The sequence below is a fragment of the Lissotriton helveticus genome, chromosome 1_1 (genome assembly GCF_964261635.1).
Source record: "Lissotriton helveticus chromosome 1_1, aLisHel1.1, whole genome shotgun sequence".
In the NCBI taxonomy this organism is placed as follows: domain Eukaryota; kingdom Metazoa; phylum Chordata; class Amphibia; order Caudata; family Salamandridae; genus Lissotriton; species Lissotriton helveticus.
In genome coordinates, this window is record NC_136057.1 from 1,306,087,153 (window position 1) to 1,306,107,061 (window position 19,909).

Consider the following 19,909-nt stretch of genomic DNA (forward strand, 5'->3'; position numbering starts at 1 on the left):
CTTTATAACTTGTCTGCTTTTGCCACTGCATTGGCTAGTTTTCCTTATAATTTGTTTGATTTTTCCACTGCACTGGCTGGTTTTCTTTATAATCTATCTGCTTTTGCCACTGCGCTGGCTAGTTTTCCTTATAATTTGTTTGATGTTGCCACTGCACTGGCTGGTTTTCCTTATAATTTGTTTGATGTTGCCACTGCACTGGCTGGTTTTCCTTATAATTTGTTTGATGTTGCCACTGCACTGGCTGGTTTTCTTTATAATTTGTTTGATGTTGCCACTGCACTGGCTAGTTTTCTTTATAATCTGTCTGCTTTTGCCACTGCACTGGCTAGTTTTCCTTATAATTTGTTTGATGTTGCCACTGCACTGGCTAGTTTTCTTTATAATTTGTTTGATGTTGCCACTGCACTGGCTAGTTTTGTTTATAATTTGTTTCATTTTGCCACTGCACTGGCTAGTTTTCTTTATAATTTGTTTCATTTTGCCACTGCACTGACTGGTTTTGTTTATAATTTGTTTGATTTTGCCACTGCAGTGGCTAGTTTTCTTTATAATTTGTTTGATTTTGCCACTGCACTGGCTGGTTTTGTTTATAATTTGTTTGATTTTGCCACTGCACTGGCTAGTTTTCTTTATAATTTGTTTGATTTTGCCACTGCAGTGGCTAGTTTTCTTTATAATTTGTTTGATGCTGCCACTGCACTGGCTAGTCCGATTTCCAAATCACAGGAGTCAACAAGTGCATCTATCGCCCAGTCATGAACTTTCTGATGTGTTTTCAGAGGCACTGCTTGAATAATGTACATACCTTTGTAGCAGGTGTGTCGAATGAAAGCCCTGAAGGAATGAATCAATGGAAACGCTGGAAGATAACCACAAGCTATGAAGATGAGCTCTATTTAGATTAATTGCATCTAAATATATCCTATGTGCGAATACTCCCTTGCCTCCTGGACCATCAACTGATACCCACACTTTCCACACGAGGTAATATATATCCAAGGTACATCTGAAGTATCCTAGTAGGAAACATTTCGGTGGGAATGTGCCAGCCCTGAGTTTGTTTATGATTTCGGCACAGTGAGTGATGCTTGTAGTCCACTTTTTAAAAGAGAAGCTGCAGCTCCTTCCCTTGCTCAGTGCTACAGGCTTGGCATGTCTGATTTATATCAGCATGAGACAAACCAGGGGGCAAGTGTGCTGGATTACACCAGAGGCTAGGCGTACTCTCATCAGGCTAGGCTTACTCTCATGAGGCTAGGCTTACTCTCATGAGGCTAGGCTTACTCTCATGAGGCTAGGCTTACTCTCATGAGGCTAGGCTTACTCATCAGGCTAGGCTTACTCTCATCAGGATAGGCTTACTCTCATCAGGATAGGCTTACTCTTATCGGGCTAGGCTTACTCTCATCAGGCTAGGCTTACTCTCATCAGGCTAGGCTTACTATCATGAGGCTAGGCTTACTCTCACGAGGCTAGGCTTACTCTCATGAGGCTAGGCTTACTCTCATCAGGCTAGGCTTACTCTCATCAGGCTAGGCTTACTCTCATCAGGCTAGGCTTACTCTCATGAGGCTAGGCTTACTCTCATGAGGCTAGGCTTACTCTCATGAGGCTAGGCTTACTCATCAGGCTAGGCTTACTCTCATCAGGATAGGCTTACTCTCATCAGGATAGGCTTACTCTTATCGGGCTAGGCTTACTCTCATCAGGCTAGGCTTACTCTCATGAGGCTAGGCTTACTCTCATGAGGCTAGGCTTACTCATCAGGCTAGGCTTACTCTCATCAGGATAGGCTTACTCTCATCAGGATAGGCTTACTCTTATCGGGCTAGGCTTACTCTCATCAGGCTAGGCTAACTCTCATCAGGCTAGGCTTACTCTCATCAGGCTAGGCTTACTATCATGAGGCTAGGCTTACTCTCACGAGGCTAGGCTTACTCTCATGAGGCTAGGCTTACTCTCATCAGGCTAGGCTTACTCTCATCAGGCTAGGCTTACTCTCATCAGGCTAGGCTTACTCTCATCAGGCTAGGCTTACTCTCATGAGGCTAGGCTTACTCTCATGAGGCTAGGCTTACTCTCATGAGGCTAGGCTTACTCATCAGGCTAGGCTTACTCTCATCAGGATAGGCTTACTCTCATCAGGATAGGCTTACTCTTATCGGGCTAGGCTTACTCTCATCAGGCTAGGCTAACTCTCATCAGGCTAGGCTTACTCTCATCAGGCTAGGCTTACTCTCACGAGGCTAGGGTTACTCTCACGAGGCTAGGCTTACTCTCATGAGGCTAGGCTTACTCTCATGAGGCTAGGCTTACTCTCATGAGGCTAGGCTTACTCTCATGAGGCTAGGCTTACTCATCAGGCTAGGCTTACTCTCATCAGGCTAGGCTTACTCTCATGAGGCTAGGCTTACTCTCACGAGGCTAGGCTTACTCTCATGAGGCTAGGCTTACTCATCAGGCTAGGCTTACTCTCATCAGGCTAGGCTTACTCTCATCAGGCTAGGCTTACTCTCATCAGGCTAGGCTAACTCTCATCAGGCTAGGCTAACTCTCATCAGGCTAGGCTTACTCTCATCAGGCTAGGCTTACTCTCATCAGGCTAGGCTTACTCTCATCAGGCTAGGCATACTCTCATGAGGCTAGGCTTACTCTCATCAGGCTAGGCCTACTCTCATGAGGCTAGGCTTACTCTCTTCAGGCTAGGCTTACTCTCTTCAGGCTAGGCTTACTCTCATGAGGCTAGGCTTACTCTCATGAGGCTAGGCTTACTCTCATGAGGCTAGGCTTACTCTCATGAGGCTAGGCTTACTCTCATGAGTCTAGGCTTACTCTCATGAGGCTAGGCTTACTCTCATGAGGCTAGGCTTACTCATCAGGCTAGGCTTACTCTCATCAGGCTAGGCTTACTCTCATCAGGCTAGGCTTACTCTCATCAGGCTAGGCTTACTCTTATCAGGCTAGGCTTACTCTCATGAGGCTAGGCTTACTCTCATCAGGCTAGGCTAACTCATCAGGCTAGGCTAACTCTCATCAGGCTAGGCTTACTCTCATCAGGCTAGGCTTACTCTCATGAGGCTAGGCTTACTCTCATCAGGCTAGGCTTACTCTCATCAGGCTAGGCTTACTCTCATGAGGCTAGGCTTACTCTCATGAGGCTAGGCTTACTCTCATGAGGCTAGGCTTACTCTCATGAGGCTAGGCTTACTCTGATGAGGCTAGGCTTACTCTGATGAGGCTAGGCGTACTCTCATCAGGCTAGGCTTACTCTCATCAGGCTAGGCTTACTCTCATCAGGATAGGCTTACTCTTATCGGGCTAGGCTTACTCTCATGAGGCTAGGCTTACTCTCATCAGGCTAGGCTTACTCTCATCAGGCTAGGCTTACTCTCATGAGGCTAGGCTTACTCTCATGAGGCTAGGCTTACTCTCATCAGGCTAGGCTTACTCTCATGAGGCTAGGCTTACTCTCATGAGGCTAGGCTTACTCTCATCAGGCTAGCCTTACTCTCATGAGGCTAGGCTTACTCTCATGAGGCTAGGCTTACTCTCTTCAGGCTAGGCTTACTCTCATGAGGCTAGGCTAACTCATCAGGCTAGGCTTACTCTCATCAGGCTAGGCTTACTCTCATCAGGCTAGGCTTACTCTCATCAGGCTAGGCTTACTCTCATGAGGCTAGGCTTACTCTCACGAGGCTAGGCTTACTCTCATGAGGCTAGGCTTACTCTCATGAGGCTAGGCTTACTCTCATCAGTCTAGGCTTACTCTCATGAGGCTAGGCTTACTCTCATGAGGCTAGGCTTACTCTCATCAGGCTAGGCTTACTCTCATGAGGCTAGGCTTACTCTCATGAGGCTAGGCTTACTCTCTTCAGGCTAGGCTTACTCTCATGAGGCTAGGCTTACTCTCATGAGGCTAGGCTTACTCTCATGAGGCTAGGCTTACTCTCATGAGGCTAGGCTTACTCTCATGAGGCTAGGCTTACTCATCAGGCTAGGCTTACTCTCATCAGGCTAGGCTTACTCTCATCAGGCTAGGCTTACTCTCATGAGGCTAGGCTTACTCTCATGAGGCTAGGCTTACTCTCATGAGGCTAGGCTTACTCATCAGGCTAGGCTTACTCTCATCAGGCTAGGCTTACTCTCATCAGGCTAGGCTTACTCTCATCAGGCTAGGCTAACTCTCATCAGGCTAGGCTAACTCTCATCAGGCTAGGCTTACTCTCATCAGGCTAGGCTTACTCTCATCAGGCTAGGCTTACTCTCATCAGGCTAGGCATACTCTCATGAGGCTAGGCTTACTCTCATCAGGCTAGGCCTACTCTCATGAGGCTAGGCTTACTCTCATGAGGCTAGGCTTACTCTCTTCAGGCTAGGCTTACTCTCATGAGGCTAGGCTTACTCTCATGAGGCTAGGCTTACTCTCATGAGGCTAGGCTTACTCTCATGAGTCTAGGCTTACTCTCATGAGGCTAGGCTTACTCATCAGGCTAGGCTTACTCTCATCAGGCTAGGCTTACTCTTATCAGGCTAGGCTTACTCTCATGAGGCTAGGCTTACTCTCATCAGGCTAGGCTAACTCATCAGGCTAGGCTAACTCTCATCAGGCTAGGCTTACTCTCATCAGGCTAGGCTTACTCTCATGAGGCTAGGCTTACTCTCATCAGGCTAGGCTTACTCTCATCAGGCTAGGCTTACTCTCATCAGGCTAGGCTTACTCTCATGAGGCTAGGCTTACTCTCATGAGGCTAGGCTTACTCTCATGAGGCTAGGCTTACTCTCATCAGGCTAGGCTTACTCTGATGAGGCTAGGCGTACTCTCATCAGGCTAGGCTTACTCTCATCAGGCTAGGCTTACTCTCATCAGGATAGGCTTACTCTTATCGGGCTAGGCTTACTCTCATGAGGCTAGGCTTACTCTCATCAGGCTAGGCTAACTCATCAGGCTAGGCTTACTCTCATCAGGCTAGGCTTACTCTCATGAGGCTAGGCTTACTCTCATGAGGCTAGGCTTACTCTCATCAGGCTAGGCTTACTCTCATGAGGCTAGGCTTACTCTCATCAGGCTAGGCTTACTCTCATCAGGCTAGCCTTACTCTCATGAGACTAGGCTTACTCTCATGAGGCTAGGCTTACTCTCTTCAGGCTAGGCTTACTCTCATGAGGCTAGGCTAACTCATCAGGCTAGGCTTACTCTCATCAGGCTAGGCTTACTCTTATCAGGCTAGGCTTACTCTCATCAGGCTTGGCTTACTCTCATCAGGCTAGGATTACTCTCATCAGGCTAGGCTAACTCATCAGGCTAGGCCTACTCTCATGAGGCTAGGCTTACTCTCATCAGGCTAGGCTTACTCTCATCAGGCTAGGCTTACTCTCATCAGGCTAGGCTTACTCTCATGAGGCTAGGCTTACTCTCACGAGGCTAGGCTTACTCTCATGAGGCTAGGCTTACTCTCATGAGGCTAGGCTTACTCTCATCAGGCTAGGCTTACTCTCATGAGGCTGAGGCAGTGGTAACAGCTGTTGATCTGTGTCAGGAGATCAGCAGCAGGGCTTTGCAGCAGGCAACAAATGTGATAAGTACCAAAGGTGCTGACAACTACTGTAGCATTAGAGGACTAGAGAAAGCCACAATGCATCACATTTCGGAGGAGACTCCTTTTCCAGGAGCCACGACTAACATTTATCTGTAAATGTGTCGGGGGTTTGTGTGCTGGGAGCCTAGATCTCGGTTTGGTCCAGGCGGTAATACAAGTTGCTGGTACTTTCTGGGAGGGGCCTTACCTTGTGTTGCAGAAGCGAGCCACACTGTCGCCATGCAGAGCGCCCAGAGTGCATGGACGAAGGCTGCCATGCTGCCCTTCCTGGCTTGCTCTTCCTCACTGTACGGATGCTCAGCAATGGAACCCAAAGAGGTCGGCAGGCATCACTGGTTTCTCGGGGGAGTTGGGGTGTCCGGCTGGGAACCTGAAAAAAAGCAAGGAAAAAAAACATTTAGGAAAGGCTAGGGATACCGCAAATCAAACGAGAGTCAGGTATTAACAATTAAATGAGAGCATGATTAGAAATCAACCAGATGAGAGCAAGTAATGAACAGGAGCAAAGCATTAAATCAGGTGACAGCAAGACTTGACACCAATCAGTCAAGAGCAGTATATTAACCCATTCAGATGAGAGAGAGACATTAAACCGGTCATATGAGAGCAGGAATGTAATGAAATCAGATTGCAAACTTGAAACCAGTCTGACGAAAGCAGGATATTGGCCTACTAGGACAAGATCAGAACGTGCAACCAATCACATAAGAGCACAATATTAACCTGATAACCAAGAGAGCGGGCATTAAACCAATCAGATTAAAGCATATAATTAACCCAATGAGTTGGGAGCATGATAATAAACCAACCAGATGAGAGCAAGTTATGAAACCGATCAGATGAAAGCAAGACTTAAAGCCAATCAGATTAAAGCCTAATATGAATAAGAGGAGATCAGGATATTATTAACCCAATCAGACAGCAGCTAGACATGAAACTAATCCCAAAGGAGAAGGGCACTGACTCAATCATATGGGCGTAGGACATTAACCGAGAAAAGATGGCGACATGGTTATATGGAAACAGTCACAGGAGAGCACAATCTTTACTGAGAGGAGAGCAGGAAATTAATCAATCTGAAAAGAGCAGGATAGTAACCCAATCGGACAACAGCAAAAATTGAAACCAAACACAAAAAGAGAAAGATGTGCAACCAAATTGTTGACAAAACAATACAATATGAGAACATCGGAGAAAAAACACAAAACAAATCAGCCATAACCTCTTGAGGTGATAGCAACATAGTCAAGTCAGGTCGTAGTACTACACGATGCATTACACCATTTCAGCTCTATGCTTAATTTTTTCTAGTTTGACAGTTCTCAGATTGGCTCTACCAAGCATGTCCAACAGGAAGTTTTGAGGTAACGACTCATCTAACACTTCTTAGGTGATTTATACATAAGCTCCCAGACCCATTCCCCAATATTGCTGAGGAGTTAGCAGGAGTGTGAACAAATCCTTAAAACAGGCAAAGAAAGAGGGATTAGGGTGAGAACTGGGAAAGAAAACAAATGGACCAATAAAACAAACGGTTATGGACTGAAAGCAACAGACTACCCAAAGCAAGAAGTTTAAAAAGGCTCCTGTGAGCCTAGAAGCTGGCAAGCATTGGAGTGCCCGGAGTGGCATTGTCCTTAGGAGATTTGTGGCAGCATGTCCAGCAACCCCAGAACAATTCTCTACTGATGACGGCATAATCCAGAAACACGTGTCTAGAGAAAGGGCAATGACTGCACCATCTTTGGTACAAAATATGATGAACTTTGATGCAAGTACGAAATCCTGTACTACACTAACCAGGGTGCCAAGGGGTAATGGTGCTGCGATGTGAGGCAGTGTGCTCCTACCACCCCCCCATCCCTTTCTCCCAATGCTCCTGTGCCTATTCATTGCCCCTACTGAGTGAGCGGTGTCTCTAGTACTCTATCATTGCCATTGTTGAGTGGTTGACCCCCACTAACGGTCTCCCCCTGACTTTGTTGACTGAACCTTCACAATTTTGGCACACGCCTGCCTCCGCTGACTCAGCAGTCTCTTCACTACCTGTGAGGGGTTTATTTATTACACTACTCATGCTTCTGTTGTGTGAGTGGCCTCTCTGAAAGTCAATCATGCTTCCATTGAGTAAGCCACCTCTGTGTGCCTATACCCTGCTTCTGTTGAGTAAGCCACCTCTGTGTGTCTATACCCTGCTTCTGTTGAGTAAGCCACTTCTGTGTGTCTATACCCTGCTTCTGTTGAGTAAGCCACCTCTCTGTGTCTATACCCTGCTTCTGTTGAGTAAGCCACTTCTGTGTGTCTATACCCTGCTTCTGTTGAGTAAGCCACCTCTGTGTGTCTATACCCTGCTTCTGTTGAGTAAGCCACTTCTGTGTGTCTATACCCTGCTTCTGTTGAGTAAGCCACCTCTCTGTGTCTATACCCTGCTTCTGTTGAGTAAGCCACTTCTGTGTGTCTATACCCTGCTTCTGTTGAGTAAGCCACCTCTGTGTGTCTATACCCTGCTTCTGTTGAGTAAGCCACCTCTGTGTGTCTATACCCTGCTTTCATTAAGCCACCTCTGTGTCAATACCATGCTTCCATTGAGTAAGCCACCTCTCTGTGTCTATATCTTACTTCCGTTGAGTAAGCCACCTCTGTCTCTATACCATGCATGTCTATACCATGCTTCCATTGAGTAAGCCACCTTCGTGTGTCTCAGCGGCGGTTTCTTCATGAGAGCGAGGGGGCATCACCTGCTGCGCGCTACATGTGAAAAATTAAATTACAATGAAATGATTTCATTACCATTCTATTTTTTATATGTTTAGCAGCGCAGCAGCTGGGATTAGTGGGGGCATGCCCTCCCCTGCTGCCGATGGGCAGGATTGGGGGAGCAAGATGGACCCTCCAAGGTGGCATGTGCACTTTCCAGCTCTCCACTCACCTGGAGAACAAACACAGGCCCAAAGGGCCTAAGGAGCGTCCAGCCAGGATGCTCCATCCAATCCAGATGATGATCTCATGCTGGTGAGAGTAGCACCAGGATTGGTTATTCGTGCTTCCTGGAGTCTGGAGCTCGCGGAGCTGACGTGCAACAGCAATGTAAGTGACTTTATCTATTATTTGCCACTCGCCTTGCCTGCATGCACGCACCAAACCACCCACCACTTGGTTGCCCACCCCACTGGCGCACATACGTGCCAGCTACCCCTGGTGTGTTTATACCCTCTTCAGTTGAGTAAGCCACCTCTGTGCGTGTATACCCTCTTCTGTTGAGTAAGCCACCTCTGCGTGTCTATACCCCTCTTCCGTTGAGTAAGCCACCTCTGCGTGTCTATACCCCTCTTCCATTAAGTAAGCCACCTCTGTGCATGTATACCTTCTTCCGTTGAGTAATCCACCTCTGCGTGTTTATACCCCTCTTCCGTTGAGTAAGCCACCTCTGCGTGTTTATACCCCTCTTCTGTTGAGTAAGCCACCTCTGCGTGTCTATACCCCTCTTCCGTTGAGTAAGCCACCTCTGCGTGTCTATACCCCTCTTCCGTTGAGTAAGCCACCTCTGCGTGTTTATACCCCTCTTCTGTTGAGTAAGCCACCTCTGCGTGTCTATACCCCTCTTCTGTTGAGTAAGCCACCTCTGCGTGTCTATACCCCTCTTCCGTTGAGTAAGCCACCTCTGCGTGTTTATACCCCTCTTCTGTTGAGTAAGCCACCTCTGTGCGTGTATACCCCTCTTCCGTTGAGTAAGCCACCTCTGCGTGTCTATACCCCTCTTCCGTTGAGTAAGCCACCTCTGCGTGTCTATACCCCTCTTCCGTTGAGTAAGCCACCTCTGCGTGTTTATACCCCTCTTCTGTTGAGTAAGCCACCTCTGCGTGTTTATACCCCTCTTCTGTTGAGTAAGCCACCTCTGCGTGTCTATACCCCTCTTCCATTGAGTAAGCCACCTCTGCGTGTCTATACCCCTCTTCCGTTGAGTAAGCCACCTCTGCGTGTTTATACCCCTCTTCTGTTGAGTAAGCCACCTCTGCGTGTCTATACCCCTCTTCTGTTGAGTAAGCCACCTCTGCGTGTCTATACCCCTCTTCCGTTGAGTAAGCCACCTCTGCGTGTTTATACCCCTCTTCTGTTGAGTAAGCCACCTCTGCGTGTCTATACCCCTCTTCCGTTGAGTAAGCCACCTCTGTGCGTTTATACCCTCTTCCGTTGAGTAAGCCACCTCTGCGTGTTTATACCCCTCTTCTGTTGAGTAAGCCACCTCTGCGTGTCTATACCCCTCTTCTGTTGAGTAAGCCACCTCTGCGTGTCTATACCCCTCTTCCGTTGAGTAAGCCACCTCTGCGTGTTTATACCCCTCTTGTGTTGAGTAAGCCACCTCTGCGTGTCTATACCCCTCTTCTGTTGAGTAAGCCACCTCTGCGTGTCTATACCCCTCTTCCGTTGAGTAAGCCACCTCTGCGTGTTTATACCCCTCTTCTGTTGAGTAAGCCACCTCTGTGCGTGTATACCCTCTTCTGTTGAGTAAGCCACCTCTGCGTGTCTATACCCCTCTTCCGTTGAGTAAGCCACCTCTGTGCGTTTATACCCTCTTCCGTTGAGTAAGCCACCTCTGCGTGTTTATACCCCTCTTCTGTTGAGTAAGCCACCTCTGCGTGTCTATACCCCTCTTCTGTTGAGTAAGCCACCTCTGCGTGTCTATACCCCTCTTCCGTTGAGTAAGCCACCTCTGCGTGTTTATACCCCTCTTCTGTTGAGTAAGCCACCTCTGCGTGTCTATACCCCTCTTCTGTTGAGTAAGCCACCTCTGCGTGTCTATACCCCTCTTCCGTTGAGTAAGCCACCTCTGCGTGTTTACACCCCTCTTCTGTTGAGTAAGCCACCTCTGTGCGTGTATACCCTCTTCTGTTGAGTAAGCCACCTCTGCGTGTCTATACCCCTCTTCCGTTGAGTAAGCCACCTCTGCGTGTTTATACCCCTCTTCTGTTGAGTAAGCCACCTCTGCGTGTCTATACCCCTCTTCTGTTGAGTAAGCCACCTCTGCGTGTCTATACCCCTCTTCCGTTGAGTAAGCCACCTCTGCGTGTCTATACCCCTCTTCTGTTGAGTAAGCCACCTCTGCGTGTTTACACCCCTCTTCTGTTGAGTAAGCCACCTCTGTGCGTGTATACCCTCTTCTGTTGAGTAAGCCACCTCTGCGTGTCTATACCCCTCTTCCGTTGAGTAAGCCACCTCTGCGTGTTTATACCCCTCTTCTGTTGAGTAAGCCACCTCTGCGTGTCTATACCCCTCTTCTGTTGAGTAAGCCACCTCTGCGTGTCTATACCCCTCTTCCGTTGAGTAAGCCACCTCTGCGTGTTTACACCCCTCTTCTGTTGAGTAAGCCACCTCTGTGCGTGTATACCCTCTTCTGTTGAGTAAGCCACCTCTGCGTGTCTATACCCCTCTTCCGTTGAGTAAGCCACCTCTGCGTGTTTATACCCCTCTTCTGTTGAGTAAGCCACCTCTGCGTGTCTATACCCCTCTTCTGTTGAGTAAGCCACCTCTGCGTGTTTATACCCCTCTTGTGTTGAGTAAGCCACCTCTGCGTGTCTATACCCCTCTTCCGTTGAGTAAGCCACCTCTGCGTGTCTATACCCCTCTTCTGTTGAGTAAGCCACCTCTGCGTGTCTATACCCCTCTTCCGTTGAGTAAGCCACCTCTGCGTGTCTATACCCCTCTTCTGTTGAGTAAGCCACCTCTGCGTGTCTATACCCCTCTTCCGTTGAGTAAGCCACCTCTGCGTGTTTACACCCCTCTTCTGTTGAGTAAGCCACCTCTGTGCGTGTATACCCTCTTCTGTTGAGTAAGCCACCTCTGCGTGTTTATACCCCTCTTCTGTTGAGTAAGCCACCTCTGTGCGTTTATACCCTCTTCCGTTGAGTAAGCCACCTCTGCGTGTCTATACCCCTCTTCCGTTGAGTAAGCCACCTCTGCGTGTCTATACCCCTCTTCCGTTGAGTAAGCCACCTCTGCGTGTCTATACCCCTCTTCCGTTGAGTAAGCCACCTCTGTGTGCCTATACCCTGCTTCTGATGAGTAAGCCACCTCTGCGTGTCTATACCCTCTTCTGTTGAGTAAGCCACCTCTGCGTGTTTATACCCTCTTCCGTTGAGTAAGCCACCTCTGCGTGTTTATACCCCTCTTCTGTTGAGTAAGCCACCTCTGCGTGTCTATACCCCTCTTCTGTTGAGTAAGCCACCTCTGCGTGTCTATACCCTCTTCCGTTGAGTAAGCCACCTCTGCGTGTTTATACCCCTCTTGTGTTGAGTAAGCCACCTCTGCGTGTCTATACCCCTCTTCCGTTGAGTAAGCCACCTCTGCGTGTCTATACCCCTCTTCCGTTGAGTAAGCCACCTCTGTGTGCCTATACCCTGCTTTTGATGAGTAAGCCACCTCTGCGTGTCTATACCCTCTTCTGTTGAGTAAGCCACCTCTGCGTGTTTATACCCTCTTCCGTTGAGTAAGCCACCTCTGCGTGTTTATACCCCTCTTCTGTTGAGTAAGCCACCTCTGCGTGTCTATACCCCTCTTCTGTTGAGTAAGCCACCTCTGCGTGTCTATACCCTCTTCCGTTGAGTAAGCCACCTCTCTGTTTCTATGTCGAATGGCCATGAGTTTATACGTCTCTGTCTCTCTGGCTATTATCAGTGCGTGTTTAATTCCCAATGTCTAATGCTGGCCGTGTCACCACTGAGTGACTGGTTCCTCCACCAGCCTAGCCCATCTCTCGGTCTACGCCTGTCTCCGTCTCGGTGAGCCGTCTTTCCTTGACCTCAGCTCTCCTGCAGTGTGATGAGCAGTCTCTGTGCTGCTCTCACCCGGTGTTCGCTGAGTGAGCTGTCTCTTCCTCTAGTCTATTGTTACCTTCGGCCTTCCTATCACTCTTCCACCTCGGCAGCGGGCGGGGCCTGTCTGTCATTCCGCCCCGCCTTCGCCGAGTGAGCCATCTCGCATTATTTGCACCTCTCTGTCCCTCCGCGCTCATCCATCGTCCTGTCTAATGATCTCCCTGTCGTGGCCGCCGCCTGTCTAATGCACTCTGTTTTACATGGCTGATAATCGGCGGGCTCCTTCCGTCGGCAGATCTGTCTCTGCTCCGGTAATAACGCCCCTGGATGTTCCCTCCGCAGCGCCTCGCCTCTTTCCATCGCTAATACCCTCCCTGGCTCTGGGGCCCGGGTCCGTCGCCGCGCGCCCATCATTCCACATTTCCATCCGCGGCCGGCGCGAGCTCTCGCTCCGCCATAATCCAATCACGCGCTCTCTTTGCATCAGGCTCCCTCACCCGCTCGTAACCTTGTGGTGTGTTTTGTACGCGGAGCCCCCCCTCACCGCCAGGACAGGCATCGTCGCTTTCCTCCCTCTCTTTCTCATCCCCTCTCTGCTCCCTGACACTCACTCACTCACTCACTCACTCTGTCCCTCACACACACGTGAACGGTGTGGTCCTTTCTTTGAAGAGATGGGAGAGCCAGCAAATGAACATGGCCCGCCGAGCCGGGGGCCTGGCTTACTTCTGAGAGCCCGTGCATAAGTCGAGCCCTGAACTTGCCATTTAAACCATGCAACTAACACCATGTAAAATATAACAAAGCCTCTTCAAAAAAAATCAAAATAGTGTGTTTATTTATTGTGGAATCTTTGACATTTTACATCACATTATAGCGCTGCACTGGGGAATACTTATTCGAAGGGATAGCTTTTAAATAGGAAATGCGAACCATTCCCGCCCCCAACCCGAACCTGGCTACAGTGTCATTAGACGGTTGTTATGTGAACCCTGTATGTTTAGATTCTTACAGATAGAGCAACATTCTAGTCTATTAAATAAAACACAATGGGCTTTTGTACCACCGGTATTCTGAAGTCATATTTCATGTGAGAAAGTGAGCAGCGGTAAAATAAAGCATTTGCCTAAAATCACACAATTTGGGTAAGCAAGGAAGCCCTAGTAATCCAGGTTTTCTGGCTTCACTTTCTGCAAATCAGACACCAAGCGGGTGCCTGTCTCTCATTTTTGACTAAAATGTCTTAACTTTGTTTTTCCATCTTGGTGCATGAGGAGAGAACGAGGTTGGCTGGCCGAAGCCACATGAAAGCTTGGCTCATTATGGGTTTGAGGGTCCAATGTGACCTCTCTCTCTCTCTTTCTCTGAGACTCTGTATGGCATTCTTCTCCCTTCATTTTTTCCGTAGTCTCTTTCCTCATTCCCCTTTTCGTTTGCATTCCATATCCTCAACCTGTTTTCTTTTTTTAAATGGTCTCTGGTCTTGTTCTTTCTATGCTTCTCACAAAGACTCGTTTCAGGGCCCGATACTGCACCCCTTTCTCCTGTTTTCCGGTTGTCCACCCACCACTCCTCTCTCACCTTCTGTTTGTGCCCCTCGTTTCTCTTCCTTTTATTCTCTCTCTGTTTCCCAACACTTTTCCACTCCTCTGATCCTTGCACTGTCCCTCCACTTTCCACTATGCGTTTTTATTCTCTGTCTTTCCACTGATGCTATTGCAGTTCTTCTCTCCATCCCTCCTGAAAACGGCTCCCTGCTTCCTTCTATTTCTATAACATCAGACCTCTGCTCTGTACTTTTCTTAATCATCTCTCTGGGCGCCATTGACTATCTCTCTCTGTTGTCATTATCTCTTCTTACCTCGTGCCTGTTAGTTAGTGTTCATTTTCTCTCTGTATCTGTTCTTCGCCCCTCTTTCTCTCCAGTTCTTTTTGCTTCACTCTTTGCCTGTCTCTCCGTGCCCATCGCGTGACTAAATATAAATATTTGCATTATGCACAGATTGCATTTTGCTTATGCAAGGGCAATTTGCGTATTTTCCTGAATTTCGTGTTATCCTTCTTACCCAAAAAGCCCACAATTACACATTTATGGCCTGCTGTGTATGTAAGATGTTTACGATGTTATTTTGGTAAAAATCCTTCTTGCAAGAGCACGGGAACAACGGACGCGGCTGTTGGCATCACATGCAATGTTGTGCTTAATTTTAGCGTAAACTTCGTCTTTGAGTCCAAAATGAAGGCAAGGACTGATTTGGGCCTAAGAAAATGAGGAAAATGCTGGATTGGAATTGTGCATAATTTCACACAACAAGTTTTGTATTTCCCGTACTTTCTGAGAAGAACATGATGTACATTTTGCCCAGATCTAATATTTATATAATTCTCCCTCTAGTAATCCAATGTTGTTTCTTCTTCCTCCCATCCCATCCTGTCTCTCTCTCCCTTCTCCTTTCTCTTGTCTCTCTTTCTCCTCCTTAGTCAATTTTTCTGTTTGGCACTCTCTTCCCCTTCAGACACATTCTGAACAGCTTGAGTGTGTCATAATTGCACACAATAAACACACCACCACTAATTACAATGCATACTGGGTCCCATATATATATCCTAAAAGCAGGTTTTGAATTACAAAGATGTGTTCACTAGGGAACTGATAAAAATTGTTCTGATGTGGTCCCCAAAAATATTTTTGTAAGAGGGGTGCCTGACTCCATATCATCAGGGACCCTAAGCAGTCTCAGGTGTTGAAACATCGAAATCATTGGTATCAAGGTTGATTGACTCGTTGGTTCAATGGAAGTATAGGACTACATTCCCAGAATGCATTAGGTTGTCATGTGACAGAGATGGCCTGGAAACGCTTTTTCGTGATGATGTGGCATAAGGAGAACATGCCACCACCACACTGCAATGAGCTCTCACCCTCCCATTCCTGCGGCTGCGACAATCAGTCGCTTTGTCACTTGAGCACCCTACGACCAAGTCCTACGAACAAGTGCAAAGCTATATAGTACCGCGTTTCTTTCCTGCTCAACTGTAAAGGACTGCACCAAAGATTCTCCCTTTCCTCTCTCTGAAGCCTGTTTGCTCTTTTATTGCCTGTATAATTGCGAAGGAGATGATTTGGTATTTTATTGGTATCTTGTAGTAGTCATAGGATGCCACATATTTATTCCATTGAGCAAACATATATATTACCTACTGGCGGTCGTCAGTAGGTAGTTCTAGTTAGGACGTTGCTTCCATAGGAAGAGTGTTTTTTGTGTTAATCCAATAATTTGGTGCCTTTGATAAATCCTTGCAAATTTTTCAAAATTAGTACATTGCTCACTTCAGCTGCTGTCTTTAAAGTTTTGAGGTGATCTGTCCAGCGGCGGCTGAGAAAAAGGGGTGAGTCCCAAAGTTTTCATCATGCAAATTCCCTTTAGGATTTTAGACACAACTACAGCCTGAACTGCAGAGAGGAATTCACCAACTTTTCCAGAAAGGTAGCTGAAAAGTGCCCTGCTTGTAAATTGGTATAAATCCGTTCAGTAGGTTTTGAGATATCAAAAGAAATCCAAATTTAGAAATATATGATACTCCAACAAGCTGACAGTCCCAGTGCTGAAATCTGATTGGCTGCCAACACCTCAACAAGGAAGTGTTGGTAGCCTTCTTGGGACTCCATGAAGAAAAGTTAAAAAACAGAAAAGAGGAAAGGGTAAGAATACCCTGACTCCCAATCTCTGGTCGATGGGGTTCCAGAGACCCAACTATGGCAAAAAAGTACTTACAAAGAGGATTTTGCTGCAGAAACTGAACAGAGCTGCAAATTGGCAGTGAAAAAAAACGTATTATCCTGTGCCTGTTTTTAATAAATCCCCTGGGTGGGCCAGGTCCTGGGCATGCCACACATAGTAAATATAAAAGGAGAGGGCGCACTTGCCCCACTCAAAGGGCCATTTTATGCTGTGGGGACCACCACCTCCCGGGGGCTAAATAAACATACCCCCTGCATGTAGCCAACCCCATGCTGCACACAGCCTTCAGCCGTGCACAGCAGGGGGTTGGCCACAAGGCCTGTGGCTAACCCCTTAAAGGCAGCCAACCTCCTTTTGGCCCCAGGTCCCCATCTGCCAGGGCCCAGTACATTTGTTAGACAGTAACTGAATTCACTGGAACATGAGGTATCGGAATTTCGTGAAGATTAGTCAAATGGCGCCAAATGTTCTTAGCAAAACATAAAATGCTTTTCCTACGGAAACTAGAACCTAACTATAACAACGTACTTGCAACTGCGAATACATACATACCTCCAAACCATATCCCAGTTGCTCTCGTTCATCTACCTTGCTGGAATTCTTGCCACCTAGTCTTTCATTCTAGGCACATATTCGTTACCTTTCTAGCCGATTCTAATTGCCTTCTATTCCATATATCTCCCTCTCACCAACCCCAACCCTTGTATTTTGCTGTCTTTCACCTTTGCACCTTTTTTTTTCCTTTGTATGCTGAAACTGTCAGAAAAAGATGGTTTCATGCTGGGGGGAGGCCCTTAAAGTTTAGTGACGTGCTAAAGAACCAATTCAATGTCATGCTAAATTTAAAAACAATGAGTGTTTTTAATCATTTATCTTCACGCTACAAGTCTTAGTTAGCAGCAATAGTTTCAGATGCTATATTGATTTTAAAACATCCTAAAGTTCCATACCATGCTCGGATTTGGTGAGGTGCTCTTCAAGAAAAAGTTCTTTCCTGCAAAATTTTTGATACATTGTTTTATTGGCACTTTTTATTTTTGCAGTGTATAGCACCAAAACATAACCTTAAACATTATTAATCGGCACCAACACATGCATATGTCAGCACATACAATTGTAGTTACATACTTTGGAGCTGATTTTTTAAAACACACTGACATTCTCATCTTTTTAAATATCAAGAGATGCATAGTCCCTCCATCACTCCCTCAGCTCCCCTCACACAGCCCCTCTTTCTTCTTCATTGTGACCTCATGCTTATGCCCTCCATGGATGTTTAAAGGAAGGGCCCATGGAGTTGGACTAGCACTATAGGTGGATGTATGACATTACAACGCATGCTTTTACCACGCATGCCTTTAGAACGCAGTTTTTACAACGCATGCCGTTACAACGCATAGCGCTTAGGGGCGCTGGATAGTAAATAGTTTAATTTACTATTCCAACTCCAGTCCCCGTGGATAGTAGGGAAGGTGTTGGATAGTAAATTAAATCTATTCCCTATCCTAGAGCGCCCCCAGCGCTATGCGTTGTAATGACATGCGCTGTAATAGTTGCGTCGTAAAGGCACTGCGTGGTAAAAGTTGCGTTGTAAAGGATGTTTCCCCTATAGGTTTATGGGGATGCAGCTCTCCCCAGTTACAGATAACTGGATGACTGGGATTGCTGCTTTAAATTTGGTGGCCTAAAATCATGATTGTAGCCCCCACACCCTGGCAAAAGCTCACGCTCTACTGCTGCATTGCCTTGCACTCACTGCAGAGTGGAAGCAAATTATGCTGAATGCCTACAGCCACGTTTGTGCTAGGACTAAAAAATAGGCCTGGGCACCATAAAAGAGTGCCCCCCGTTAGCGAACCAGATGGCTAAAAAAAAAAGTGTCCCACGTTGCAAAACAGACCAGGTTTGACCTTGTAAAGACACACTTCTTGTGGAGAAGTGTGGCTCAGGGGTTAGAGGCGGCAGACCCGGAATCTGAGATCGGTCCTGGACCAGGGTTCAATTCCCCGCCCCGGCGGGTCTTGGGCTAAAAATTCCACGGACTCGATAATTCTCGTCCCGGTGCCTCCTCGACTCACGGGTTCACACTCTGTGACTCTGGGCAATAGATTGCTTAATCTCCACAACGGCCCCTCGCGGCGGGATGCCTGACTTTCACCCTGTGGACACCCTGTCGGGGCTTCTCACAGGGGAATACCAGGACGGGTTCCCTAGGCAAGCGCCAGGATGCCCTTTGTGGTGACAGGTTGCGCTATATAAGTATACCTACATTTACATTTACATTTACACTCTATGTGCAGGATGGGGCACTGTATGCATTTGTGCTTGCTACAGGAAATGTTTGTGGTAATATCAGGGAAGCCAGTGCTTAATTTGAGCCAGTGGTTTCCAGTGCTCAGCACCAGCACTAAATCATCAACACCGGCACTTTTCATGACCATCAGTTAAGGACAGGGGAGATTAAGTGATTTGTCCAGAATCACAGGATGTTGAGTGGACACCAAGACCAGAACCTAGTTCTCCAACTCCGAAGTCGGCAGCTCTGGGCATTACACCACATACTCTCCCTACTCTCATGGTTAGTAGTTGGTTCTGTTTTAGGCGGCGCTAACAGGAGACATGGGCTGGTGGAAGCAGCCTCCTGACGAGAGCCCCGGCACTTATTTTTTTACAAATTGACTAATGAGTGAAAGTAACCGTAGAAAGTGGCGTAGCGTAGCAAGCACGGGGCGTGGGGGTGGTCAGGCCAGGGTGGCACGAGTTTTGGGGGAGGCGGCTCCCCCCCAAGCTCTTCATCAGAGCTGCGTGGCACCAAAGGCAGGGACTGCCACGGGCGGCAAAGTGCCTAGCTACGCCACTGCCACTGCCACCGGGCCATAGAAAAGGACCACCAACTGCTAAAATACCAGTCCACACACTAACCTCTCTCACTAGCCCATCAGACACTGCCTGGAGCCCATCTCTCTGCTGTGAGTACCTCAAACTGTGCAAGTGTCGTCGTAATGAAAAGACGGACTTTCCATGGCTCCACTCGAGAGTGGATTTTTGATGCATTTGCAGATGAAAACATTGAATGGTGTAGCTTTACTTGGACAACACATTGTCAATGTACATTTGGACATCTTTTATATTGAACCCCAGTATTTTTTGTTCTTGGAATACAATATGTTTTTTTATTTAATCATTTCACACGCCAGTCTGTGTTCTTTTTTTACTGAATTTCCATTGGCAAATTGTTTTATGTAAACACCACTAATTAATTCACATGCCACCCTTGGGCATTTCACACAAATCAAAACTCTGAAATTCTTGTGTTTTTTAATGAATTCCGTATCAGCAATTTAGGTCTGTATTGTTTGCCCTATAGGCCAGTCAGACCCCACGCACTGCTGAGTTCTGGTTGGGGTTACCAGATGGTTTACCCCATTCCTAGAATTATTTCTACAAATCATTGTTTTCAGCTGAGCTTCTTAAATTGGTTTAACTGAGCTGAATCAAGGCTACAATTCACGGAATGCACTGATTGGTTAAATATGGAGTACCAGTGACATGTAGCAATCTGGTAACACTAGTTCCGGCGGAATGATCCAGTGCTCTATTATAAGTAGGCCCTAGGACTGCTTGAGAGCACCACAGTGAGTGGCTAGAAACAGTTATTTACCTGTAACAATAGGTTTGCAACTTTATGCTATTCTAGATTCACATGAAAACCAAGAGAAAATAAAACAGGCGCGGCCAGTGCAAGTAAGAGAGA

At 47.2% G+C, this 19,909-nt stretch overlaps 1 protein-coding gene across 4 annotated transcripts in view; it reads right to left on the reverse strand.

The window, feature by feature from the left end:
* Positions 1-19,909, reverse strand: part of ADGRL1 (adhesion G protein-coupled receptor L1) — a 691,532-nt gene that overhangs the window by 467,742 nt on the left and 203,881 nt on the right. For all 4 annotated transcript variants that reach the window (XM_078681457.1, XM_078681438.1, XM_078681447.1 and 1 more), the window contains exon 2: positions 5,788-5,970. In XM_078681457.1, coding sequence (XP_078537583.1) covers positions 5,788-5,857 — 70 coding nt within the window. In that variant the 5' untranslated portion in view covers positions 5,858-5,970. The remainder of the gene's footprint in view (positions 1-5,787; positions 5,971-19,909) is intronic.